Raw genomic sequence first — 26,517 nt, 5'->3', positions numbered from 1 at the left:
TAAAATATTTAGATTAACTAATGGTATTATAAAACTTGAGATACCAAATTATGTCAAATTAAAAAGTATAGAGATTAAATTTGAATTTTGAGCATATTATAGGGATCAAAATTAAAATTTGACTATTGTTATATAATAAAAAAAGTTATATTTGGACACGTGTCAGATAAGGAAATCTTAAAACATTTTTGCCCCCTTTTCAATAATGAATTTGATAACAATTTTAACTTCACTAACGAATGAAAATACCGATCAACTCATTTAAGTATGAATTTGCAAGTCAACCCATTTAAAATCTATGGTTTAGAAATGAAAAAAGTAATAAATAATAAAATAATTTTCTACTTTTAATTTTTTTTCACACTGACACCTTTAAATATGTATTTTTTTGATGAATTACAATAATATAGTAAAACTCAAACCACATTTGAGACGGTGAGCAGTCTTAACCATCAGACTATTTCACATATTTTAAGAATAAAAGAATTAATAAATAAAATTCTCACTACATTAAATATAAATGTTAAACCAAAGATATTCCAATTAAATTATGGAGGAAAACCTTTTCTTAAAAATACACATTCTAATTTATTATGTAAAAATAGATTTTTTATGTCATTGTTTTAAAAGCATATATGATTAAAATTGAGATTATTAAAAAACATATATATATTAAATTAAATATAAAAATTAAATTTCAAATGTGTGATGTTACTTTTATATATAGTTGATAAATTATTAATGTTAAAATATATTATTAAAATCAGTAATAATAATAAATGATTTTATTAGAACAATAAATTATATTAACTATATCAATAATTTATTATTATGATTAAATATAAATATGTATGTTTAATACTATTGAAAATATTTTAATATTTTAAAAAATTAAAATTAAAAATTAATTATTAATATTTTAAGTTAAATTTTATTTAAAAATCAAGTTATTTATAAGAATTTTTTTTTAAAAATGATTTACAAAAGGGGAAACAACTTTCTAGAATAAATCAACATGTATATATATTGTCTTAAATTTCAAAGTGGGAAGGATTTTGAACAGCAACAAGCTTGAATCAAAACAGGAAAACTACTACAGTACAAGATCGTAAAATGAAGTTTGGATGGCTCAAAATGTAAGGGTTCATGGTATCACAATTTCTCTTATAAATTTAGACAAATAAAAGATAGCGTAATCTTATCTTAGATTTTAGATTCCGTTTTAAATCTTAATAACATAAGAAATCAAGATTATATCTTAACTCCATTAAAATTATAAAATAATCGAAATGTTGAGAATTCAAACGATATAATTTTATTTTATAATATAAAATTACATGTGTAATGTAAAATTTGAACAACTAAACGCTCTCGTGCTAATTTGATAAGAATATTATTTTTCATCATATTTTAGTATATAAGTTAGCAATAAATTAATTCTCATTTGTGATTCTTAGCTAATCACGAGACTTGTTTATGAAAAAGCCTTATTTTTTACAAGAGTTTTTTTTTTTTTTGAAAAATTCGACTGGGCTTTATTTATCTTAAAATTATCAGTATAACATAGTCTTTTAGAACAATAGAAATGGACCCTACAATTGAAAAGAACAAGTAAAAAGAAAATTTGGCCCAAGAGAAAGGAGGCCACACGCTAAAACAAAACTAACAGATAAGATACAGAAACAGAAAAATATCTAATTCAAACGTCCCATCCAGTTGGTGTAAAATAGCTGGCATCCACTAACCATCTGAAGTTCCAAGTTCCCATGCCATCCGTTCAAAACAATAGCAGTTTCCCAAGGAGGTTTCATTTCTGCTATCCCTTCCTCTTTAGATTTCTCTAGATTTCCTTCAGTCCGGGTTTCTCAACCATCTTTCCTCTCTTCCTCGCTGATGGCAAATGAAGGCTACATCCTCCAGGTATGTTTCTTCTCCCGTTTTTAAGGCTTCTGTTGCAAGTTCATGAGCTTGACGATTCTCTGATTTGTGAATAAACTGGAAATGGCTTTCTTGAAAAAATTGTTTCTTTCTTTGGATATATTGGATGACCGCCCCTATCACTGACTTGTCTGTTGCTGTTGAGTTGCATTTTTTTATAACTGTTTTTGAATCTCCTATTATGGTAATTGATTGAGAACCCAGTGAGATCCCTAACTTTACTGCTTGTAATCCTGCATATGCCTTCGCTATGAACGGGGACGATATTGTGGAGTGGAGTACTGATTTTGAGGCAAGAAACTCGTCCATCTCCCCCCTCACCACCATACCCGAAGTCGATCTTGAATATTTGTTGTCAAAGGTTGCATCAAAATAGATAGTTGCTATCGTACTTCTTGTGTTCTGTCTCTGACGTCTGTTATCACCTAAGGTAGATGGTCTTTCTTCCATTCCATCAATTTCTGCTATGTAACTGTGGACTCGTTTTGACAACTCTCGCCCTGTGGTTGTTTTCCCCTTGTCGAAACCATTATTAAATTTGAAAACCAAACGAGGATCGACTTTTTGAAAACTAAGTAGAGTCGCCACCATTTTTTTTTGTTTAGATGTGATTGGACCACCTAATAAAAAAATTTATTCCATTTAAATCAATTTTGGCCTACGTAAATATAAGAAAATGGGTTTGACAGTCGATTATATATGAGAAAGGATTAGCATCCTCATAACGCTAAAAATTAGTACAAAATTGATTAAATACTGTCTTTATGTTTGAGATTTAAAAATGTTTTTGAAATGTGGTTCCTTTTATAAACATTTGAATAACCTAAGTTGGTCGTCAAAATTCTCTTGTTTCAGAGGAATACAGCATCACATTCAGCACGATAGGACACGATCATTTACACCGATAAATTTCGACTTCCAAAAGTTTATATGTTGAAAATCACAAAAGGATGCCCAATTATTTAGTCCAACGAAAAAATCGAAACCCAGCACAGTAGGGCACGATCTCTCGAATTTTTAAACATTGAACATTGCCTTGTTTTAGAATTTAGAAAACATGAGTGAAGTTCTAAAGGGATATTTGATTATTTTGAATAAATGGGAAATTGCAACCCAGCACGATAGGGCACGATTTTTGGAATTGTCAAACATCAAACATTTCTTTCGTTTTAAAGAATTTTTAAAGACATGAGTGAAATTTTAAAGGAATATTTGATTATTTTGAACAAACGGGATATTGCAACCTAACACGATTGGGCACGATTCCCTGAATTGTCAAACATCGAACATTGCTTTCGTTTTAAAGAATTTTTAAATGAATAATTATAAAATTAGCTTAAAACGTATTAATTCAACTTGAAATAAAACGAAATTAATTTTTAAGATTTGGACTTTATAAAACAACATTTCGTAAACCAAGTGGAAAACAATGATATGGGATAATATACACACAGAAAATACAATACTTGATGAATGAGGATAATGTTTCTTATTTAATCATCTAACAAAATAAATAATTAAATATAACTAAGCTAAAAAATATAATTCAATTTCAATCATGTATAGAGAATAATTGATATGACAATACAAGGACGAAAATAATATGCCACAATAATATTCATAGCCCAATATAACATAATCAATACAATATATACAAAATAAAATGAAAATTAAAAAACAATGTGGTATACAATTAGTTTGAAATAATGATAAACACGTAGTGTATAATATATGAATTGATGGATTTAAAAAAAACTAGAGATATATGTAATTTTTTAAATGAGTGTTATAGAATGAATATCTTAAATCAAATAATATACAAGGTGTTAAAAAACATTTTAAAAATACATGCAATAAAGAAGAATTTAATAATATATAAACATGAAAGGATAGCCAAAATGCATGATAAAATAGAATTTCAGAAAATATACTATATACATAATGGATTAAAAGCATACACACACATATATATATAAATTTAAAAGCAATCACATGTAAAAATAACATAGAAATGATAATACATATAAGATTAAATTAATTTGATTATATGTATACAAATATATAAAAACATTTAAATGAGATCCTACATAATATATTAAAATAATATGATATAAAGAAGAATCTCAAAATAATAATTTTATAAACACAAAAAAAAAAACAAAGTTCTCAAATAACTTCACTCACATAATTAAATGAATTTTAAAAACAATAAGTATTTTTAAATAAAAAACGCCATTAAAATAATATATGTACAAATATACCCGGAAATATTTAGACGAAACATTATCAAAAAATGCTAAAAATATTATAATAAAACCAACTTCAAAATAACCATGCAAATAAAAACAAAGCAAATTTATTTTTAAAAAAACACATATATAAGAACATTAAATGAATTTTAAAATAATAAGTATTTCAAATAGCAAGCTCAATATGAATATTTAAATAAAATTTTACACATAATGTAAAATAAAATAATGATTTATTTAAACAAAAATAAAAATTATTAAAAGTTTTGACATATAAAAAATAATTAAATGAATCTCCTCAAAATAATGAATCATATAAACAAAAACCTAATTGAAATAAAATTGAAATGAAAAGGGATAATTTATAAATTTTGAAATTAAACGGAGGGCTAACGCACAGTACGCGTAAATGCCAAGGGACTAAAGTTGGAAATAATCCTGGTCCCAAAACGCAAGGCTTAAACGCGGGCTAAATTGATATGATTTCTTAATTCCAGATGCCATTTAAAAATAACTAAAGTACACATAGGGCCTAATTCAACATAAGAGTGAATGTGAGGGGTCATGCGTGCAAATCTCCCAATTTAAGCCAAGGCACATGAATCTGGCCTGCTAAATGGGTCAACACGCGGGTCTTTACCCCTTGGAACGACGCCTTTTTCTAAACCTTTATAATGGCTAAATCAGCCAAATCAAACTAAACCCCCTTTTTCCCTTATCAAACCCTAAATCTCCCCTCTTATTGCCGATTCATCTCAGCCAATAGTGCTCTCAAGCCTGAGGAATGACTTTCAGCCTTGAAATCTTCTTTTGGCTTCAACTTTAACGAAGCAAAGAAAAGAAATCCATGTCATTTTGCAAGGTAAAACTTACCTTTTCCTTTTTCTTTTATTTTTTTACATGTAATTATGAAAGACTCAACAAAACAAAAAAAGAAAATGGAATCGAAAATTAAAGAGACTGGAAAATGTTTGGTTGGGTGTATTGGTATAGCCATTACACCCCTAATCGGTGGGCCCCACTTAATCCCCCTTTAATCTTTTGTTTGGTTCAGTGTATTACTATTACGGGTCTAATACATTACAGATCTAATCCTCAAAATCCACCGATTTCTATTCCGGAAGGAAAGCTCAGTTTTGCTGCGTATTAAGTTCTCCCGATTTCTTCTACCCTGTTTTACCCTTCTAACTGCTTCTTCTGATTTCTTCTGATTCCATAACTTTTTCCTTCCATTCGGCCACCACAACTGATTCTTCATCATCACTCATCAGCAGACTGCTTCTTCTTCTTCATCCGCTCGCCGATCGCCAGTCATCCGTGTCCATTTTCGGACAACGGTGTCTTGACAGTTCGTATTCCGTTGACACCAGTACGAGAGGGGAAGATCTGTGTGGGTGCTTCTCCATTGCCTGACATCCTTATACAAGAAAGGTTTTTTATTTGCTAACATTTTACATTTCATTCTGTTCTCTGAAAAAATTGAATTTTGACCACACGCCAAGCAGCCCGAGCCCTTCTAGTTTTTAGTGATTACACTTCTCGGCTCCGGGCACTTAGCTCTTTATGGTTAGCCCGACCTAGAAACTGATATTATTTTATTTCATGAAAGCTCAACTTGACTGCATTAATGCTTTGCATAGAGTGTTCTCCCTATTTCACCTTTTGGTACCCATTGACGATTCTTGGATGGTGAAGCATAATGTGAAATGTAAATTTTGGTTGCTGTGGTTTACACTCACTAGCCTATGGAAATGGCAGTAATTTAGACAATTGCTGTATATTAAGTAGGATCTGAGCAAAATGTGTTTGTGATTGTGTGTAGTAATCTCACATGTGAGGCAAATCTTCCAAAACTTTGACCATCTTGTAATCACCTTAAGTGCAATGCTAACTTAGATAGTTCAATGCTTCCAAGTATTTAACCATCCACATATCATATTAGCATCAATTTTTCTCTGAATTGGCTATCTCTCTATATTACAATGTCTAATGTAATCAATAATGGAAATGATCCACAAAAGTTATTTACAAGTAACAAGATATTATGAACCACGATGTTGAACTCCCAGGCAGTTGATTTTGCATCTTGCTTGTTCATGAATGTTTGGTCTCCACTGGCCTGTAAAATTTTCGCCTATCCTTCCTTCCTGCAAGCATGAATGTTTGTTCATGAATTCTCAAATAAAAATAACAACTAGCTTGAGGTTAACTAATTGTTAATAATGGCTGATATTAATCAGATAGCTACTGTCTATCATGCTGAAAACTTCTGTAACCTTAACGATGAAGAAATCTGAAAAAGAAAAGGCTAGAAAAGTATATAGAATTATGCAGTTTGTTCAATTTGGTGTTTTAATGATGTTGTACCTTACATTTGTTCCAAAATCTTATTTCTTTTACAGATGTCTGAGTTACTTAATCAGAAGTCTTCTATACAAGGAAAAGTTCATTCAGGGTATCTTAACAGTATCTTCGATTTGAGTGGAAATTGGCTTCATGATGCTACAGACACCAAAACTCTCGCTTTCGATAGTTACTTTATTTCGTTGTACTATTTACACCTTACAGCATTTCCACTTGTTTTAAACGACAGAGTTAAGAAGTCTGTTCCACCTCATTGGGATCCAGCAGCCTTGTCTAGGTAACTTTTCCACATATTGTTTGCACATTTTTGGCATTAAGAATCATATGGATTATGCGGATGCTTTTTGAATGAATGAAGAAATAGTACTGGTGACCCTACTTTATAAACGCTTGCCTATGTTAAAGAAAATATATTATTGTTATGCTGAATTAAAGTGGTTCTCAACTGGTTGGGTCGATCATGTGGCCATATGCTGTAAAAATATAGTGTAACTAATTATATGTGGGATGATGAAGGAGCTGCAATATGTGTTTTCAACTTTCTTATGCAATTTTAGCTAATTTCTAAACATTTTTTCTCAAAGAAGTAGGATTCTGTTTATTGATCATTAGATTGAACTTTCGGCATATAAACTGTTACATAATTGTGCTTCTATTGCCTAATTGGAAAATTTTGAGACAAGGATAAGTTACTCTAGTCCATCGTAAAGTTATAAAATTGCTACTGCTATGGTTGTTGTCAATAGTTGTAGTATAATATGCAGTATATATCTAATAATTTGTGTTTTGGTAGGTTCATACAGACATATGGAACACACATAATAGTCGGCATGGCTATCGGTGGTCAAGATTTAATATGTGTCAGGCAAAACTCTTCCTCTACAATTCCTACATCCGAGCTTAGAGGGTATTTGGAGGACCTCGGAGATGTTATGTTTTCAGATGGGAAAAGCCCTTCATTAATACAGAGAAAGTCAAGAGATGGCAAACAAAAAGTATAAGCAACCCATTTATATTTAAGGGCCCTTTCTTCTTTTGTTCGGTAAACACTGATATTTTTACTAAATGTCGTATATTTATGTAAGTGCCCGACATCTTTAACCGTATTTTGCAATCAAGCACCATGCAGTTGGTCAGCATTGCAGAAACATCGAGCGTTCGGCACATTGAGGTACTAAGCCATTGAGGGCTTGGTGGTGATTGGCAAAACCCCTTTGCATTCAAACCCCTTGTCATCTGTCTCTACGGTTTTCTGATTCCAGTTCTTTATTTTTAAAAATTATATCTAAATTTGTTTATTGTGATCGCGATTCTGTTCGTTCTAAATAACTTTCTCATTGACAAAGAAAGTATGTGTCCCATAAAGAACTGCAAAAAGTTCAAAAACAAAGAAAGTAGTGTTAAACCACTAATGAACATGTCTAGAAGTGTGTATATGGTATATGCCCCATGTTTTGAAATCTTTACTCTTTAGCATGTCTAAGAGAATGTGTATAGTATTTGCATATTGAATTTTATATAAGCAAATTAAGTGATCAGTTTACTAATGCAGGGAAGAAGCAGATGAGTTGTGCCAAACGCTGGAGGAGAAAGAGGACAGTTCATGTACTGCCTCAGATCAGTTTTCTTGTATCACAATATAATGAACCTTGCTAAACAAGTTATGCGTGCAATTTAGTTGGAGAGGTTTTTTGTTAGGTCATGTAAGACTTTTGTTGGTTAAACTATTAGAAATTCAAGAGCAAATTGGGTCCTCTAATATAAAAATGAGCAATTTAGTCCTTATATAATTCGTTTTGAAGCAAACAAGTAACTTTTGAATAGTTTTAATATTTTTCTTATCTAAATGCTCGTGGAAAAAATTGAAAATAAACATGTCTAAAAGTTTAATCATAAAAAATCCATCTTTCTACAGAAAATATAACAAAAAAAAAGAAGTTAAAATGAACGAAGAAAACAACATTGAAGACCAAAATTGCTTCAAGTCAAATCTAGAAACAAAAATGAAATTGAGAAAATAAAATTTACATTCTAAATTTTAGAATTCGAAATTGTTGTTGCACGAACAATAGAATCCTAATTTGTCAATGGACAGAAAATCACTGATGAGATGAGTTGAAAGGTGCTTTACGGTCGGAAATGGAATACATAATTGGGAATATGAAGAAAAACCCTAATTCATTATGTTGATACAATCATAAGAATATTTAATACTAAGAATTTTATTAAATTATATATTTTTGTTAAATTATATTTAATAATAATTATTTTAAATTATATTTATAGTATTATATATTATGATTTTAGTAAATTCATATAAGAATATTGATTATTAAGAATTTTATTAAATTATATATTTTAATTATAATATATTTAATAATAATTATGTTTAAATATGATTAAATTATTTATTATTGATATTAATAATCTTATTAAAATTTAAATAACAATAACAATAATCATTTACCAAAACAAATTTATGCTAAGGGTATTCTAGTCATTTTAGTTTTTTCCATTATGCTATTACACCTCTATTCCATTCAACCAAACACAAGATTACTATTACGCCTCTATTCTATTACATTCAACCAAACAGTTGATTTGCTATTACACCTCTATTCCAATACACCTCTAATCCATTACACCTCTAATCCAATACACCTCTAATTCAATACAGCGAACCAAACGTGCCCTTATAATGGCTAAATCAGCCAAATCAAACTAAACCCCCTTTTTCCCTTATCAAACCCTAAATCTCCCCTCTTATTGCCGATTCATCTCAGCCAATAGTGCTCTCAAGCCTGAGGAATGACTTTCAGCCTTGAAATCTTCTTTTGGCTTCGACTTTAACGAAGCAAAGAAAAGAAATCCATGTCATTTTGCAAGGTAAAACTTACCTTTTCCTTTTTCTTTTATTTTTTTACATGTAATTATGAAAGACTCAACAAAACAAAAAAAGAAAATGGAATCGAAAATTAAAGAGACTGGAAAATGGAGAATCACCTTTTGGTTTTGATAGCCTTTTTTTTTATTTCAATATGCATAGTATGCGTAACCTCGAAAATACATTGTTTTTTGGCTTTATAGCCGAAATCCCAAAACAAATAAAATAAAAAAAATACAAATTTTCTTCGTTTTTTCCTATTTGCTGTTGTCCTGCTGCCGTTTGCTTGTTTTTTGTTTGCAGGCAAGGGGTACGGGGCCAGCTGTGGTGCACGGCTCGTTGACGTAGAGGCGTGGGCGTGGTTATGGCGCAAGGAGGCCGTACGGTGCTGCTATGGAGATATGGAGAGGGCAGTCGGCGTTGGAGGCTGCTAGGGTTTGCTAGCTTGGCTACACCTAGGTTTGGATTTTGGGCCATTGGGCCCCGTTGTAAATGGGGATTTGGGTTTGTTATTAGGCTGATGTAAATGGACCGAACTATTAATGGACTGTTTTAATTTGGTTTTTTTTTTTAGTTATTTTGGCTTTGGTATGGACCTGGGCAAATTGACCCGTTTACACCCCTCATGAACAAGTTGGTTCCTGGAGCTCTATATCATCCATGCAGCACAACAAAAAAGCCGACACTGTTGACTGTTGCCTATGGTAAAAACCTAGGTAAGCCAATCCCACAGATCTGTAATAGCATTATTTGTGACCCATGAGAGACTAAGATTTTGCCATGTTTCTGTTGTTATATGGCACTGTCTAAACACATAGTTGCTATCTTCTTCTGCACTTCGACACTGGGGACATGAGCTATCTGAAGCCATTCTTCTTAGTCTTAAATTCTTTAAGGTAGGGATAAAGTTCCATGAAAGACGCCAGATAGTGATGGCAATTTTTAAAGGAAGGCGTAGACTCCATAATTTCCTTTAGAAATTTTTTGTTTCGATCTGCATTAAATAATCATTAGGATCTGTAGTTGCCTATTGTAATAGTTTATAGGCATTTCTGACTGTAAATTCGCCAGAATGTTCTCCTCCCCAGACTTGAAAGTCGCCATGTTCTTCTTCCGCCAAAGGAATTTTTAGAATCTTTTGTGCAATATTTTCTGAAAATGTATTTTCAAGTAAATCAGCTTTCCACTTTCTTGTTGTTGCCTCAATTAAGTCCGAAACTAACTCAATTCCTGTATTGTTGATATTGCTATTATTTCTATCAATGTCTTCTACACCTGGAATCCAATGATCATTCCAAACAAAAATTCAGTCTCCTTTCCCAACTCGCCAACATAAACCATCTTGCAGTAGTCTTTTTGCTGCCCAAACGCTTCTCCAGGTAAGCAAAGGTAAATTCCCTAGCTGTGCATGGATAAAATCTGATTGTGGATAATATTTAGCTTTTAAGACCTGTGCTAATAATGAATTTGGGAAATTAATAAGACGCCAACCTTGCTTGGCTAATAAGGCAACATTAAATTTGTCAAAACCATTTTTATTTTAGAAAACGGGGATCGACTTTAAAATGAGGTATAGAGTCGCCACCGACCTTTTTTGAGGTGTAATCGGATCACCTTGAGGTGATCATTTTAATAAAACATTTAATTTATTAAAATAATAATTTTAGGTCTACGAAAATTGAGAAAAAGGGTTCAAGAGTCGGTTAAGCTCGAGGAAGGATTAGTACCTCCGTAACGCCCAAAATTAGTACCAATTGATTACTGAACGTCCTATCGTTGAAAATTTGGGAAAAAAATTTAAAATACTATTCCTTTAAAAATGTATGAACAATTCGAATTGGATTAAGGTTCATTTGCTCCAAAAAAATAAAATACCACATCCAGCACGTTAGGACACGATATTTTAAGCCTCCAATAACTGAGATCACCTTATAATTTCCAAAACACGCAACGAATTCTTAGAAGGGTATTTTGTTATTTGGCCAAACGGAAAAATCAAAACCCAACACGTTAGGGCACGATTTCTCGAATTTCTAAACACGAAACATTGCCTTGATTTGTGAAATTTCAAATAAGCAATTACAAAAACCGAGTCAAAGTATACTTGCTTGATTTGTTTGAAATAAAAGACAATCGATATTAAGCGTATATGGGAATTATAATCACGATGCAACAATAAAAATATAATTATATATATAAAACAATATAATATGGAGGAAAAAAAAACTCATAATACATAAAGACCATATGAAAACTAGGAACCTTCGCAAAATAATTCAAAAACCCGTATGAAAAACATACCAAGGAGTAACATATGTTAAAATTCGACATAACTTATATGTATATAAAAACTGATAATATTTAAACAACTATTAAAACATATAATATACAAGAAGGGATTCGAAATAAATAGTGTATAACATAATTTCAAGTAAAACAAATTGATGTGATTAATGATGCATGTAAGAAAATAAAAAAAATAATACATATACAAAGATACTAAAATATTCGAAATGAATAAAATATATAATTTAAAATAAGATCCTAAAAAGAAAGCCAAATTATACATAAATAAATTTTAAAGAAAATATATACATAATAAATTTAAAAGAAAATATTTACATAAAATATTATGAAAACAATATTGTATATAGAATGGAGCTCATTTTATCAAAAAAAAAGAAAAAAAATATATGTTGTATAATAATAATATATAAAAAGTATTTTAACTATATACTATACGAGAATTTAAAATGATAGTACATAAAATAGAATTTTAAAGTGACACTTTACAATTTGAACAAATAAAAAACAAGGTAAAATTATTAAAGCAGCCCAAAATGTATGTTTAAATAATATTTTTTTTTAAAAAAAGTTGAATGCTAAATAAATTAAAGGAGTAATGAATTATACATGTTGAAATGGAAATAAGCTCAATTGAAATAAAACTAAACTAAATGGGACAATTAATAAGTAAAATAAGCCATAAAAACCAAAATCAGGACCCAAATGTTGCGCGCGTAAATTTGCAAGGACCGAAAAAGTAAATAAACCATGCCCTAAAACAATTCCTTTCAGCGCGGATTGAAATGAATGGACGCGCAAATTCCTGGGACAATTTAAAAGAACAGAAAATATAAACAAGCTTCAATTACAAGCCAGCGCAAGAGGGGAAGGACCAAACGCGAAAATTAACCATTTAAAGAAATTGGGCGCATAGACCAAGTCAAAAGGCCGTCTGTTCCTTCCCCCAATGCTATTCCCTTTTATTACTTTAATTTAAAGCATATTTCAAAACTTTTTGCTTAAAAACATTTCAATTCTTGTTTGTTTTTTCTTTAAAAAAAACTTTTGAGATACTTTTAACTCACGCCTCCTCTTCTCCCCTTTTCAGTCGGCACCGATCCTGTCGAAGATTTGTCGCGCCATGGCCACTGATGAAGGCCCGATTCCGGCGACGAGCTCACGATAACAGGTACTTCCCTTCTCTTACTTTTTGAAATTCGTATATAAAAAGAATGAAATAAAAAAACCGAAAGAAAATCAAAGATAGAAAAATAATCACCTTCAAAAGATCTTGTTTGAATCAATTTTGTTTCCGTGCTTTTTCGTACTCAATCCATATTCAATTTCTCTCAAAAAAAAGAGTAAAAAAAAAACCCTTTACAATCAAAATTCAGAGGCTTTATACCCCAAAACATGCGGTTTTTGGCCATTTTGCTTATGCTGCAGGTCGTGAAGACATGGGGGCGGAGAATACGGACGTGGGGAGAGCAATGCGCGAGTCGGAGGTCGTGCGTGGTGTATGGAGGCTGTTGGTGGCCATTGCTGCGGCGCGAAACCCTAGAGTTTTCGAATTTGGGCCTAGTGTTGTTGGGCCATTTGTAACTTGGCTTGTATTTTGGGTTGTTTTATGTAATTGGGTATTTGGGCTTATTTGTAAATGGACTCATTTGATGATCTGTTTTAATTTTGGTTTTTTGTATGTATAATCCGGGCCAAAATTGGGTCTTACAAAATTGATCAAGACTTTGAAAACCCAAACCACCCTTGTCTTTTACAAGACAAAGAGCTTTTCAAGCACACCAATGAATGCCCCTTTTACCATAACTCTTCTGCCACCAAAACTTCGCTATAATGCTTTCAAGATCTTCTCATAAAGTCTTAGGAAGCAAAAAATAGGCCACCGCATACGTCGGGATAGCTTGAAGAATAGCCTTAATGAAAACTTCTTTTTTCTTCTACCTATCATATTCGGTAATCCAAGGTAACGTTCTAGATCATTAGAACTTCGTATGCCCAATATGCGAGTAACTACTCTCTTTTCTTCCTCTCGAGTATTAGAGCTAAAGAAAACTATGGATTTATCAAAATTGACTCTTTGACTCGAACAATTTCCATACTCGCGTAAAATATTTTTTAGGAATCTAGCTCTCCTTTCAGTCTCCAAAAAGAATGTAATCATCTGCAAAGAGTAAATGTGAAAATTGTGGACCTCTTCTGCTCGCCTTAACCCCTATTAAATGCCCTTCTCGAAGTGCCAGCTTCATTAGGCTAGATAAGCCTTCTCCACAAATCAAAAAAAAAATGGACTTAAAGGGTCACCTTGTCATAATCCTCTCATAGGTTGAAATAACTCCCCAACCTGCCATTAAGTATCACTGAATAGGAGATGGTAGATACACATTTCATAATAAAATTGATCCAATTTGGGTCAAAACCCATTTTCCTCATCATCTCTTTCACAGAAGTCCATTTAACTCTATCATATGCTTTATTCATATCGAATTTTACTGCCATGAGTCACTTTTTCCCTATTTTTTTCCTCCTTAGGGTATGTAAAATTTCTTACGCCAATAATACATTGTCTGAAATTAGTCTTCTTGGCACAAAAGCACTCTGTGCATTATCAATGCATTTCTCCGAGACTCCTCTAAAGCGATTAGCAATAGCCTTTGCTAATATTTTATAAACAACATTACATAAGCTAATGGGACGAAAATGGAAAAGGTTGGTCAGATTTACTTTTTTGGAATAAGCACAATATGTGTGGTATTGATTGGACTAACCTCCATGCCACTATTCAGATGTTGAAGATAAAAAGTTGAGACCTCACCCGCAACAATGTGCTAGTATTTTTAAAAAAATAAAGCCGGAAAGCCATCTTCACCTGGTGCTTTTGTGCTTGTCAGTACCTCCCTAATCTCATCCATTATATATTGCGTCTTGAGTATGCTATTATCCTTTTCAGTAATACACCGTTCAATACCTGTTAAAAGATGTTCATACATGCCAGGTTCCCCAGCCTCAAATAACTCCTAGAAATAGGATTTAACGATTTTTTCCATTTCTTGTATATTCTGTATCTCTCTTCCATTTGGATTCTGTAGCTTTCGGATGCTGTTTTTTTATCGCCTTTGTGTCGCGAGACTATGGAAGAAAGCTGTATTCCTGTCCCCAAGTTTCAGCCAGTTTGCTCTTACTCTCTGCTTCTAGTATCTTTCATCCTTGTCAATCTCCAAGTTCAGTTCCACCTTTGTATCAATCAGCTCTGCTAAATTATTATCACTCCTCTCAGCTTTCATTAATTCAAACAGCTTTGAAGTTAAAAGCTCTTTTTTCCCACAGAAATTTAACTTTAGCTTCGAACGATTCCTCCAATACCCACCAAGCTTCAAATTTAAAATTTTTCTGACTCCATTTATCATCTTTATTTATGGTTATTAAAAGGGGACAATAATCAGATGTCGAGTGCACCAAATATTGAATGGTGACTTTAGAAAACATTGACATCCAATTTTCATTTGCCACTCCTCTATCCAAACGCTCTCGAATGTTTGTTTCTGGCAAATTCCCCCTTTCCCAAGTGAACCATTTTCTAGAGTAACCTATATCCATCAGTCGACAATCTTCTAAAGCATTACAAAAAACTTCCATTCTTCTTTCTTCTCTAGGTATCCCTCCTTTTTTTTCGAAGTCATACATGATTTCATTAAAATCTCCGCAAACAAGCCAAAATAGTTCCTCATTGCTACGTAAACCTCTTAGTAGGTTCCATGATTCATCCCTCCCTTGTGCATAAAGAGAACCATAGAAGCCTGTAAATCTCCATTGCTGTCTATTATTCTGATCATCAACAAATACGTCAATATGCCTTTTTGAGAAGCTCTGAAGCGTAATGGAAACATCATCTTTCCAAGCTAGGCATAAGCCTCCTCTCGACCCGTCGGAATCCACATCAACGCCATTGATAAACCTACAACTTCTTTGCACTCGTTCCATCTGTACTTTATTAATCTTTGTCTTCATGAAGAAGACCATTTGGGGAATGTGTATCTTCAGCGTATGCCGAAGCCTGCGAATTGTCCGTGAATTTCCCAAACCATGGACATTCCAACTTAAGATTTTCATTGCGATCGGCTGGCTTGCCTTTTGGCAGCCGCCGATAAAAAAAGATCGTTGCCTAAGATTCTCCTATTCCTTGCTGTTGCATTGTCTCCCTCTTCTCTTAGTGATGAATCTTCTCCTTCCCCCCAAGCATTTTCTTCTCTTCCTCTCCAATTAGCACCCTTTCCTCCAAATCATGTTCCATTGCAAAATGGGCCTGGTTGGCCAATACATTTACCCCTCATTGGGAGGCAGAGGTCAAATTACCTTCTAAATTAATCCCCAACACCGGATCAATGTGTTTTCCAATCTCCAAATTATTCTGTATTCCCTATGGCTTGTATTCTGACTTGCGATCTCCATTAAGACTTTCATCTGACGCTTCTTTTCCATTTTCACGCAACCAAATACTCTTCATGGCCAAAGCTCTCTTGGACTGCACTCGTAAAGACAAATCCCAACCCATTATCGCCACCTCCACACCCAGCTTCATCTTTGCCTCACAAAAAGAATCACTGTGACCCAGCCGACCACAATAGAAACAAAAAAAGAGTCAGTCGTTCATATTTAAATCTAACATATGAACATTTCCCAGAGAACATAATCTATTTTTTCCTCTTTAATGTGTGGCGAACATCTAATTGAACCCGAATTCGCATAAAATTCCTATTCCCCTTCCCAGATCTGAAGTGTCATGCTCCAAAAATTTGCCCAAGAAATTACCTAATTGCCTTGCCAAACTTTCAGAAAAAAACCTATTGGAATATCATGAATTTGTACCCAAAAAAGAGATAAAATTAAATGGACTTATAATGAATCTTCCCTACATTGTAACATATGTAAAATCAACAAGTGGTTATTGAACGTCCATGGAGAACCCTTCAGAACCCTATCCATATCCATAGCATGGAAAAATTGAAATAAAAACTGTTTCCCACCTAAGTCTCGGATCTGAACTCCTCTGACTGGATGCCACAGGTTTGCCATGGTGCTTTTTATTGCCAGAAAATGAATAAAACTGGCTGTTAAAAAACAACCCACCAATCGAAAAAATTCCCTTTCTTTTCCAGATTCGGCTCATCTTGTACTTGTAAGATTGCTTCTTCTTCATCGAGCATTAACTCAGCAAATTCTTTTTTCATGATCACAGGTCAGCTATAAAGCCTCAGTAGACGTACTATTCTGAAGATTGAGGAGAGATTAGTAGGTGGCCGCCGCCCAAATAGACTATGAACAGACGAAACCAGGGTTATCTTTAAGAATAAAAGGAAATTTGGTAGACAGCCACTGCTACAATTGATGATGAATAAAAGAATCAGATCTATCCTGAAGAAAGAAAAGAGATTGTTGAAACTGACGCCGTCAAATTGACTATGAACAAAAGAAATAATAAAACCTAAGAACATGCTAGAGAGGCAGACAAAGTCGTGCTAGGGTAGCAGATCTAGTTTTTACAAGAGTTTTTTTTATTTATATTTATAATTTAAAGTTTAAATTTGTATTAATTTTTTTGGTTGGATAACTATTCTTTTATTTTATGCCTAATTATTGTAATACATGTATAGTAAATAATTCCCCCCTCATATTATTACATGAATAATCAAACAAGCCATCAATGTTTTAACTTATTATTTCAACTAAAGCCTCATTTGGTTTTTTTTTTTTTATAAATTTGTTAGATAACCTTTTTTCACTCATATTGTAGGTGTGCTATAATATTTAAGTGTTCGTTGGAATTGGTGTCACTCATCAATTGAGTCCAAGTTCAGTTGTGAAATTACCAAAATCTCATTCAGTCATTCTTTTTATAAAGTAATAAATTTTATTATAAGAATGTTTTTTTTAAATACTTTCATATGAAATTTAGAAAAACATGTACAAATGATAAGATTTTAACTTGAGAACCATTGACTTCAATATCTTATCTTTGTCATTTCAACCAAAGCATTATTTATTTTTTACATCAAATTTTATGAATACACTTGTTACATAAACTTTTTTCACTCACAACGTGGCATGTGGTGGAGCAACTTAGAGACCCAAAGGGGCCATGGCCCCCCTAAAATCGTAAACTTTCAATTTAAACCTTTTATAATTTATAAAATTTTAAATTAATAATGATAAAATTACATTTTGTCCCTCAAAATGATAAAATTTTGATTTAACTATTTAAAAATTATAAAGATATAAGCTATTAAAATGATGAATTTCGCCCCCCCCCAAATTTTCTGGCTTCGCCACTGAACTAGCACATAAATAGTATATAAATATCTATATTATTATTTGAAAATTTGATTGGATTGGTGTTATCTATCAACTCAATTCCAACTTAATTGTAAAATTACCAAAAGTTTACTATCTTTATTAAATAATAAATATTATTTTAAAAATTATTTTATATTTATTTTATATACATATAATAGAATATAAACCTAAAACTTCTAATTTCATTTGATTTTTATGTATTTTTTAAAATTTATTACATAATTATTTTCTTTAAGGGTGTGCTTAAATTTTAAATGAGTAGTTATCTATTATAGTAAATTATTTAATTAAAATAATTAAACTTAAATAATTTTCTTTCTATTTTATTTTATTATTGTCCTTATAAGTAAAAAAAATTCGCTATTAGGAGTTGCGACTTGAGAGGAAAACGGTGTCGTTTCTTGAGAGCAACATTTCACATTGGAATTACCAAGGGATTCGGAGCTTGGTAGGTAGTATGCTGTTCGTGTTTTCTCAGTATTTGTAAACTGAAGCAGTGAATCTCCAGTGAGCAAAAGAGCTACACTTTGTTTTAGCGAGAGTAAGGACAACTCGAGCTGACTGAGAAATGGCCATATATGGGAATTTACGTGTCGATGCCACTCTTGCATCTCACCACCAACACCCTTTTCGAACCTATATTCGCTCTTCAAAGGTCATTATCCTTCGATCCCTCGCTTCTCACCTCTATTTGTTTTTTTTTTTGAACTTTTCTTCACATTGAATTTGAATTACTTGTGTAATTTATCATCTGTTTGCTCAATTTCGTGTTTGGGTTGCCCAATAAAATTGGGGAAGTTCCGTAATTCTGTGTATTTTTAGGGTTAGTGTTGGTGATGCTGTTCTTATTCCTTTGAATTCCTAGTTTTTTAGCACTTCTTTTGCTGTAAATGGAGCATGAGCTAATTGGGTTTCCCTAGTTTGAAGCAACATTGTTGTTCTGCAAACCCTTACCGGTGCTCGGTTTTTCAATTCCGGGAAAATGTTCTCTGGGTTTTGCTACTTGTTATTTCCTCAAATTATTTAGATTTTTTAGTCTATTGGCCCGCTTGGGTTCCTTTTTTTTAGATAAGTCCTAAGCTTCAATACTAGTTACAGTTTGCTTTGCAATCTTCTAACTTTTTGTTGGAAATTGCACTTCATTGTAGTCTAAGCTGGCACTTCAATCCCTACCATCCTCAATTACCAAAAACTAGCGAAATACATACCTATTGTTTACTGTTCGATCTCTTGTCCTCTTTAAATAAATCGTCCAGAATCAAGACCATGGATTGATCTTTGTTAAATTGCGAGTAGAGGTAAATTTAAGCATGTATACAAATCCGTTGCAAGATAGGTTATCTGGGGAACATTTACTGGAGGTTTAGAATATATTACTTGTTGATAAGGACTGGTTTTCTTATTCCAAATATGATAATTGGCAATATTGAACTGCCTGACCGACATCAACATTAGCTTCTTCCCACTGACATTGACATCCTCATTCCAAATATCACAAGATGTTGCCAGTCATAATGGAAGATCCGAGCTTGATGAGTTTGGTGTTCCAAGTAAGCCAAAGCCTTACTCGTTCCTCATAAGCTCCCCAACTTCATATGTCTGACAATATGCTCGTTAGGTAAATGTGGTTAGGGACGTAAAAAGAAGATGTGTTCCCATTGCTTATAGTTATAGGTTAAATTTGGTTGTACCGGTTAGTGATGACTTTCCATTGATTGGTTTAAGGCCAACCACATAGCCGAGCTCTTTAGCTTTTTGAGTCTAGATGGTCCAGCGGATGCTGTCATTTCATTGGCCTTTGTTATTTTTGCATTGCTATCGGGCATTGGTTTAAGTTATTACGTGTTTGAAAAAATAGTTCATTGTTTCATCCAAAGCACCATTCGTTGCTAATAGTTAATTGATGTTCTAAATGTGTATCAACATATTTGGTTGCTTTGTATGCTAAGGAAAAGTACCAAAATCTCTGTTCTTTTTATTTTGAACTTTTGTGCTCTATTATAGGTAGAGTGTGTGGGTTTCATGAATGGAGGATCAAGGTTTTCTGAAATTACACCAAAATGGAATGGAGTGACAATAAATAGTCGAAGCATTGGCAGCAAAAATAAAAGATCAGTTGGGATCATGGGAGATTATAAGTTCTCTCCAAATGCTGTCCACGAAGAGGTTGAGAGCTTCCTCTTACATGCCATAAACATGAGCTTCTTCGAGCGACTTCACTTGGCTTGGAAAATAGTTTTCCCATCTCCAGCATCTAGAAGGAGCTCTAATGCAAATATAGCGAAGCAGCGGTTGAAGATGATCCTGTTCTCCGACCGCTGTGCAGTTAGCGATGAGGCGAAACAGAAAATTGTGAAAAATATTGTTCATGCACTGTCAGATTTTGTTGAGATAGAGTCGAAGGACAAGGTTCAGCTTAGCGTCTCCACTGATTCTGATCTGGGAACTATTTACTCCGTCACAGTGCCTGTTCGGCGGGTCAGGGCAGAATACCAAGAGGCAGATGAATCTGGGACGATAACTAATATTGATTACAAAGATACGGGCGAACGATCTGGTTCTGTTGATGTGAGGTTTGATTTCTACGTTCCGGATGAATAAACACAAATTCCTGGGTGAGTGTGGTATCTGAATTTCCTTTTTTCTGGTGTTTAGATGTTGGGATTGAATGTTTAGGTAGCAATGCGACTTCACACTTGTGTTTGTATATATGGAATTTTAATTTGAGGTGATTTTTCTCCTTTGCCCTCATTTTAATCTTTAATTTGATTTGATTATTGGGTTCCAACTTCCATGGAACCTCAGATTTTCTTCTCATGGCTGATTGTTTAAGCTATACAAAGACAATTAAGCAGTTTTTGTCAAATAACAAGGTTTGAATTTTCTATCTCTTCATTAAGAACAGAAAGGAGCAGGGTTCGAACTTTGTAGGAGGGAGATTTCTCCAAGGGTCGTCTTTTGGCTAGCTTTTGACCGATATTTTATGAATGGTCCGGTTGAATTTATATTTTTAATATAGAAATTAATATAAAAATAAGAATTAAACTAAAAATATTATTTTAAATAGTCAAATAAGTTTTGGGATTGATTTGGAATCTGGCACTTCTCAAGTATTTCTTTTTGAAATAATTTTATTATAGGTTTTGATCATATTTGCTCTTTGTCACACAATGCTTAAAATTACATATAGTCACTCTCAACTCATAAATAGGAAGGTAATGCGCTTCAGCATGTTCAAACTCACGTTCTTTTGCATTGATAACAATATCAATGTTAATTGAGATAATTGAGATAAGACTCAATTGACAATTCTTCTCAAGTTCGTTTGGGGAAAGAAACAAAACAAGAATTTCAGGTGGCGCTCTAATTTACGAGCATCAATACTTTGAAGCTTATTAGTGTCTAGATTATACGTTTGGAAGGGATTGGATTTAGATAAAAATATTAAGCCAAAAAATGGTCTCAATTAAGTCTATTTTAAATATAGGCTAAGCTTGAACTTGAATATTTATGGTTTTAGCTCAGTCTGACCTTTATTATAAAATATTATGTTATTTTTATAAAATTGGTATTTAGTAGTTTATTATTTTTATTTCACAAGTAATTTTAAAAAATTGTCATTTTTTAAATATTTTACTATGCTAACCCCTGGACCCGAGTCTAAAAACTTTAGTGTACGAAATTTACTAATCTTTCTATATATTAGATGAATTATAAAACAAAAACTAAATCTAGAGTAATATATAATACTATAATGTAAATATTTAAAAAAATGTTAAGATATCTGTATATAAAATTTTAATAAATAAAAAAAATATAAAAAATTAAAGATTATATTAAAATAATATAAATACTTTTTTTTTAAAAAAATTAAAAAACAATATAGGTGAAGCTTAAAATGGGCATGAATTAACTATAATGTTAAAATGGACATACTTAGTTAAAATTTTAAGTCCATATTTTGAATTGAGAATAATTTATGCAAATATAAAATTTGTTAATATTATACTTTAACCTAACTCAACTTAAATTGACCTTATCTATGAAGACTTAACCTCACCTAGCTTAGATTGGATGGAATTTTAGAAGAGAAAATAAATTAAAACTATATAAATTCCTTCCATTCGTTTCTCCACTAAACCAGTCAAAATCAACAATCACAAGGTACAAAAATAAATATTGAGTGTTTGAAGCATATGAATTACATGTAGGCTAAACTCCCCAACTCATCCCTCTAATAAGCTTTAGGTATATGGGAAAGTATGGTATGGCTTTGAATCTGAGTAAGCATAAAAAATGCCTTATAGAAGAGATTGATAATGTTGAGTTAGCTTTAAGGAACCACAATCCCAATTTGATGATTCTTCTTATTAAAGGTTTATAGACTTACAGGTACTCTCCTTCATGGGATGGTGACCATTGGAGAGTCTTTTTGAACATCTAATCAATTGCAGAAAGCCATTGCTTAATTATAAGCCACCCAAAATACATGGAATCTAGTAACAAAAATACTTGAACAAGTATTTTTTTGGAAAAAAAATGATTATAGAAAAGATAGTAACTGATTTATAGGGGAGAAAGAGTGTATAGAGTCTCTACAAACCCTAAACAATGCAACTAAACACCAACCAAAAGTAGATAAAGAAGGTGCAGATTGCTTACATCTATATATTTATTTCAATGTTAGATGTTATAAAAATATTTCTTCAATCTCTTTTTTTTTTTTTTAAATTATTTCAATCTGGTCCATTTCAACTCCAAGAGAAATTGAGATTTTGACAATTGAAACTCTTGAATTTTTGCAGTAAATTGAGATGTCACTTTCATATCTGCCTAAGTTTTTTTTTATCATAGTTATTTAGAATAATGGAATTTGCCAAATTTCCACCACTATCTCTAATAATGATATGATTATATGATCAGTTCTTTTATTCAGATTCAATGCTTCTGGTTTGGTATAATATCCCATGCCCCACTCCCCACTTTTGTTTAATTCTATCACACTTATCTCTATTTCATTTTAGTGCATGTCGGTTTTTAACCTCCTTTTTTTCATTTCCATTTTTCTACTTCCTTTAATCCACAATATTCCCAACATTTTAATACATATGTTTTCAACTTTGAAAAACAAATTAATTTTCAAAAAAAAGTTTGTGTTTAAATGATTTTATGTAAAATATTTTTTACAAAATTTTTGATTTTTTTTTTCCAAAGTTGTCATTAGTGAAACAAACACAACATACATATACTATTTACAAAATATTAGAGTAGCATTTTCTTTTGACAATCAAATAGGGGCAGGCAAGGACCTTGACTCCTTGACTAAATAGAAAATTTTTTTATAGCCCCTCAAAATTTAAAAATCAATTTAATTGAAAATTTTATATTTTTACTCTTTTTAAAAAAATAATAATTTAATTTAAATATTTTTAATACAAAAATTTTAACTTTTTCACCCCCAAATTTATAATCTTATCTCGACCCCTCTAAACAAAATTTTTGGCTTCGCCCTGCAATCAAATTTTATTTTTATAAATAATATAATATTTTATAATAATTAATATCATATATAAACTTAATAATAAACCATGTCTAATTAAAATTTAATTTAACTTAGGTATATTATATATACGAGAGTTGATAGCAACGCATTAAGGTTGGAAGGAATAAATGAAGCTAAGTATTATTTAAACAAATACTTCTATTTATATAATTAAAATATTAATATTTTATAGTATAAGATATTTATTATTAAAATAAAATTGTAATATTAAATAAATTATTAATAATAATATTAAATATTAATATTTTGAAATTTTAAAATAAATATTATTAAAAAAATATTAATATTTATTGGAGTTAATTTTTAAATAAAAATAATATTACTCATAAATGAGTTCTTTTTCAAAAAATGATTTATTGCTTTTCAGAAGGGTAATTCGATTTAAAGGGAAAATATCTTATTTTCTATTAACTTATATATAATTTCTTGTTGACCAAACTATTGTCCATGAAACAAACGCACCTAAAGTTAAAATATTTTTGTTTTTAAAAAAATTATGTCAAGCAAAGTAATTGATAAAAAATATCTTATTAAGCTCGAATAAATTCATATACTTGATTTGATCAAAATTAAAAAAAAATCAATTTAATTATTGAAAAATATTAGAATTATATGAAATAATAACTCAAATCTAACCTAATTCCAAATCAATTTGTATGAGTGGATAGATAAATGTAACTTTGATAAGATAAGCTTAGATTGGGAACCAAATGTCGGTAATTAAATTTAATACAAAACATGTTCGTTTGTGTTAACTAAACGTAAATTAAAGTGGATACTTTATTGATCCATTAATTAAATAATCATAGGTAGAATGCTTTAAATCAAATCCCACATTAGCAATTATATTAATAAGAAAGATTGTCGGCATATAAACAGCTTTATAGTGTAGGCAGCAAATATGAAAGCATCTATAATAGGGATTAGTGTTCCCTGTCCTTTCATGAATTCACAGCCAAACCCTCCATTAATAATATGTATTTGTAGTCAACAACAGTATCTGGTTTTTGTCACCCGTTGCCACAATGCTTGAACAAATATAATAAAAGATCACATAAATGGGGGCAACTATAGGTAGTGCAATCCTCTCACAATCATCACAAGACATCTGATATGAACAGCCACGCGGGATTATGATGCCAAATGGGCAATATTTTATATTAGATGCGCTTGTCGGTGTGATTAATTATCAATATCTGGATGTCCATTTGATCCACATAGACTAGTAGGTGTTTCCCAGAAAGGGTTCAATCTTCAAGCAAATTTGTTTGAATAAATTATGAAAACCATGGCCAGCATATTCAAATTCGAATATTATTTTTATATATAAATTAAATAAGTTTTTTTTTTTAAAATTTGGAAATCTGGGTATTCGAACTTGTAGGAAAGATTGCATAGGAATAATTAACAATGGCTTTTTGTTGTTTGCATGTGGAACTCTAGCTAGGGTTGATCAAATTATCAGTTAAGGACAAGAACATTTTTTGACGGAATCAATTGCTTCAATATCAATTATTATATAGGGAAACAACATACAGAGATTTGAAAATATATATTCAAATTGCCTTACATTGCGACTCGACAAATGATTTTGAGATGGAGCAATAGTAGATTTGAAAATATATGAAGATTTTTTTATACTTGAAGATGTTAAGTGTTCCTTAATTGGTATTGTGTGGTAACAAGTTTTAAATTCGTAAGTTCAGGCTCAGCTTGAGGAAGATTGAGAGTACGGCCGCTTAGGATGTAGGGTTAGAAGGGCCCCCCAAAAATAAAATTTTCAATTTTTAATGTGAGTTTTTTTTCGGCATTTTAAATTTTTTGATCGACGCTTCATTGTACACATGAAAAAGAAAATTAAAGAAAAAAAAAGTCACCAAAATTTTAATTTATTACTAATATATGTTTTTATTTTATTGTGTTACATTTTATAATTTTTTTAAATGGACTCCAATTTATAGTTTCATCTAAAGCTCCAAAAATATTAAGAATGAATCTACATAAATTTTCTTCCTACATTATAAAAAGAAAGTTAGAGTAGAAATTATATTAATAGGGTTTGAACCTCCGTTATTAAAATAAACTTTAACTAATGCATTGTTGACTGAATGTTTAAATTAAAACGTAAGTAATATTTATGACTTTATTCGGTCGATATAAATTGAATTATTTTTTTAATAAATTATAAGAAAAAGCCTTAACAGTATCACAATAAAAACAACTTAAATTCAGACTATATCTAAAATAATAAATACCTTAATCATTAGACTAACACATCATATTTTTACAAATTGAATCATTTGTAACTATGATTCCAGCCCCTTATTAATGGACCACTACTGTCGGCTAAATTAAATAAGAATCTTAAGGTGCTCGTGATGGTTATTTATTTATTTATTTATAAGTAATAATTAATATTAAAGATGATTATGACACGGGTGGTGGGATTTATATATTTCATTTTTTAATAATTTTTAAAAAAGAGAGTATGAAAAAATTAAATTGAAAATTGAATGGTAGATTGAAATCATGAAGTGGGAGTCAAACTTAGATGTTGAGGGACCAGTTCTGTATGCTGAAGATGAAACCGCAACCGAATCAACTTGGCTTATCAAATCAACATCATAAATAGGGAATCTATTTAAATTACATTTAATTTACACAATTTTATAATATTATATACTTAATATTTTAGCAAATAATTTTTTTATTTAATTTAAAATTAAAATTCAATTGATAACATTATTAATTAATATTTGTTGAATTTAAATACGAATTATTAATTATATTTTTATTTTTAGATTAAAATTTTAAATATTAAAATAACACATTTAGATTTAACGAAAATTCATTAAAATATTATCAAT

General features: G+C 31.2%; 3 protein-coding genes and 2 long non-coding RNA genes across 10 annotated transcripts; 4 read left to right on the top strand and 1 right to left on the bottom strand.

Moving 5' to 3' along the window:
* The first annotated feature begins 1,515 nt into the window (after positions 1-1,515).
* LOC107920742 (MACPF domain-containing protein CAD1) lies at positions 1,516-8,336 on the top strand. 5 transcript variants are annotated; one of them, XR_005906371.1, is made up of 5 exons: positions 4,538-5,049; positions 5,462-5,618; positions 6,590-6,828; positions 7,345-7,722; positions 8,104-8,336. XR_005906371.1 is itself a non-coding variant. In XM_041083143.1 (3 exons), exons 1-3 carry the CDS (start codon positions 1,894-1,896, stop codon positions 7,550-7,552), a joined length of 474 nt encoding a protein of 157 aa, XP_040939077.1. In that variant the 5' UTR covers positions 1,516-1,893; the 3' UTR covers positions 7,553-8,336. The 5 variants fall into 5 exon arrangements, 1 of the variants encoding a protein (XP_040939077.1); XR_005906372.1 differs by having other exon boundaries at positions 5,459-5,618; XR_005906369.1 differs by lacking the exons at positions 4,538-5,049; positions 5,462-5,618 and adding an exon at positions 1,516-1,920.
* Positions 8,337-9,103: 767 nt separating this feature from the next.
* LOC107920743 (uncharacterized) lies at positions 9,104-10,581 on the top strand. Of its 2 annotated transcripts, XR_001690763.2 has the most exons (3): positions 9,104-9,894; positions 10,010-10,151; positions 10,254-10,581. It is a non-coding gene; the product is annotated as an uncharacterized lncRNA (long non-coding RNA). The 2 variants fall into 2 exon arrangements; XR_001690762.2 differs by having other exon boundaries at positions 9,143-9,894; positions 10,010-10,581.
* Positions 10,582-12,275: 1,694 nt separating this feature from the next.
* LOC121211006 (uncharacterized) lies at positions 12,276-13,479 on the top strand. Its single transcript, XR_005906373.1, has 2 exons — positions 12,276-12,910; positions 13,168-13,479. It is a non-coding gene; the product is annotated as an uncharacterized lncRNA (long non-coding RNA).
* A 958-nt stretch (positions 13,480-14,437) lies between these two features.
* On the bottom strand, positions 14,438-17,268 carry LOC107920487 (uncharacterized). Its single transcript, XM_016850226.2, has 2 exons — positions 16,761-17,268; positions 14,438-16,337 (listed from the first exon to the last, which is right to left on the bottom strand). Exon 2 carries the CDS (start codon positions 15,844-15,846, stop codon positions 15,025-15,027), a length of 822 nt encoding a protein of 273 aa, XP_016705715.2. The 5' UTR covers positions 15,847-16,337; positions 16,761-17,268; the 3' UTR covers positions 14,438-15,024.
* Positions 17,269-18,446: 1,178 nt separating this feature from the next.
* On the top strand, positions 18,447-20,838 carry LOC107920721 (cell division topological specificity factor homolog, chloroplastic). The gene is made up of 2 exons (XM_016850553.2): positions 18,447-18,742; positions 20,092-20,838. Exons 1-2 carry the CDS (start codon positions 18,656-18,658, stop codon positions 20,686-20,688), a joined length of 684 nt encoding a protein of 227 aa, XP_016706042.1. The 5' UTR covers positions 18,447-18,655; the 3' UTR covers positions 20,689-20,838.
* The last annotated feature ends 5,679 nt before the right edge of the window (positions 20,839-26,517 follow it).

This window comes from Gossypium hirsutum, chromosome A12 (genome assembly GCF_007990345.1).
Source record: "Gossypium hirsutum isolate 1008001.06 chromosome A12, Gossypium_hirsutum_v2.1, whole genome shotgun sequence".
Classification (NCBI taxonomy): domain Eukaryota; kingdom Viridiplantae; phylum Streptophyta; class Magnoliopsida; order Malvales; family Malvaceae; genus Gossypium; species Gossypium hirsutum.
Note: the sequence above shows the minus strand (reverse complement) of the source record. Positions and strands in the feature narration are given on the sequence as shown.

What these genes read in the sequence shown, in the direction of transcription:
- LOC107920742 (XM_041083143.1), top strand. Translation starts at nt 1,894, where the DNA reads ATGGCAAATGAAGGCTACATCCTCCAG. An exon ending in ATGAAGGCTACATCCTCCAG is followed by an intron (nt 1,921 to 6,589) that starts GTATGTTTCTTC and finishes TTTCTTTTACAG; the next exon opens with ATGTCTGAGTTACTTAATCA. An exon ending in GATCCAGCAGCCTTGTCTAG is followed by an intron (nt 6,829 to 7,344) that starts GTAACTTTTCCA and finishes GTGTTTTGGTAG; the next exon opens with GTTCATACAGACATATGGAA.
- LOC107920487 (XM_016850226.2), bottom strand. Translation starts at nt 15,846, where the DNA reads ATGAAAATCTTAAGTTGGAATGTCCATGGTTTGGGAAATTCACGGACA.
- LOC107920721 (XM_016850553.2), top strand. Translation starts at nt 18,656, where the DNA reads ATGGCCATATATGGGAATTTACGTGTCGATGCCACTCTTGCATCTCAC. An exon ending in CCTATATTCGCTCTTCAAAG is followed by an intron (nt 18,743 to 20,091) that starts GTCATTATCCTT and finishes GCTCTATTATAG; the next exon opens with GTAGAGTGTGTGGGTTTCAT.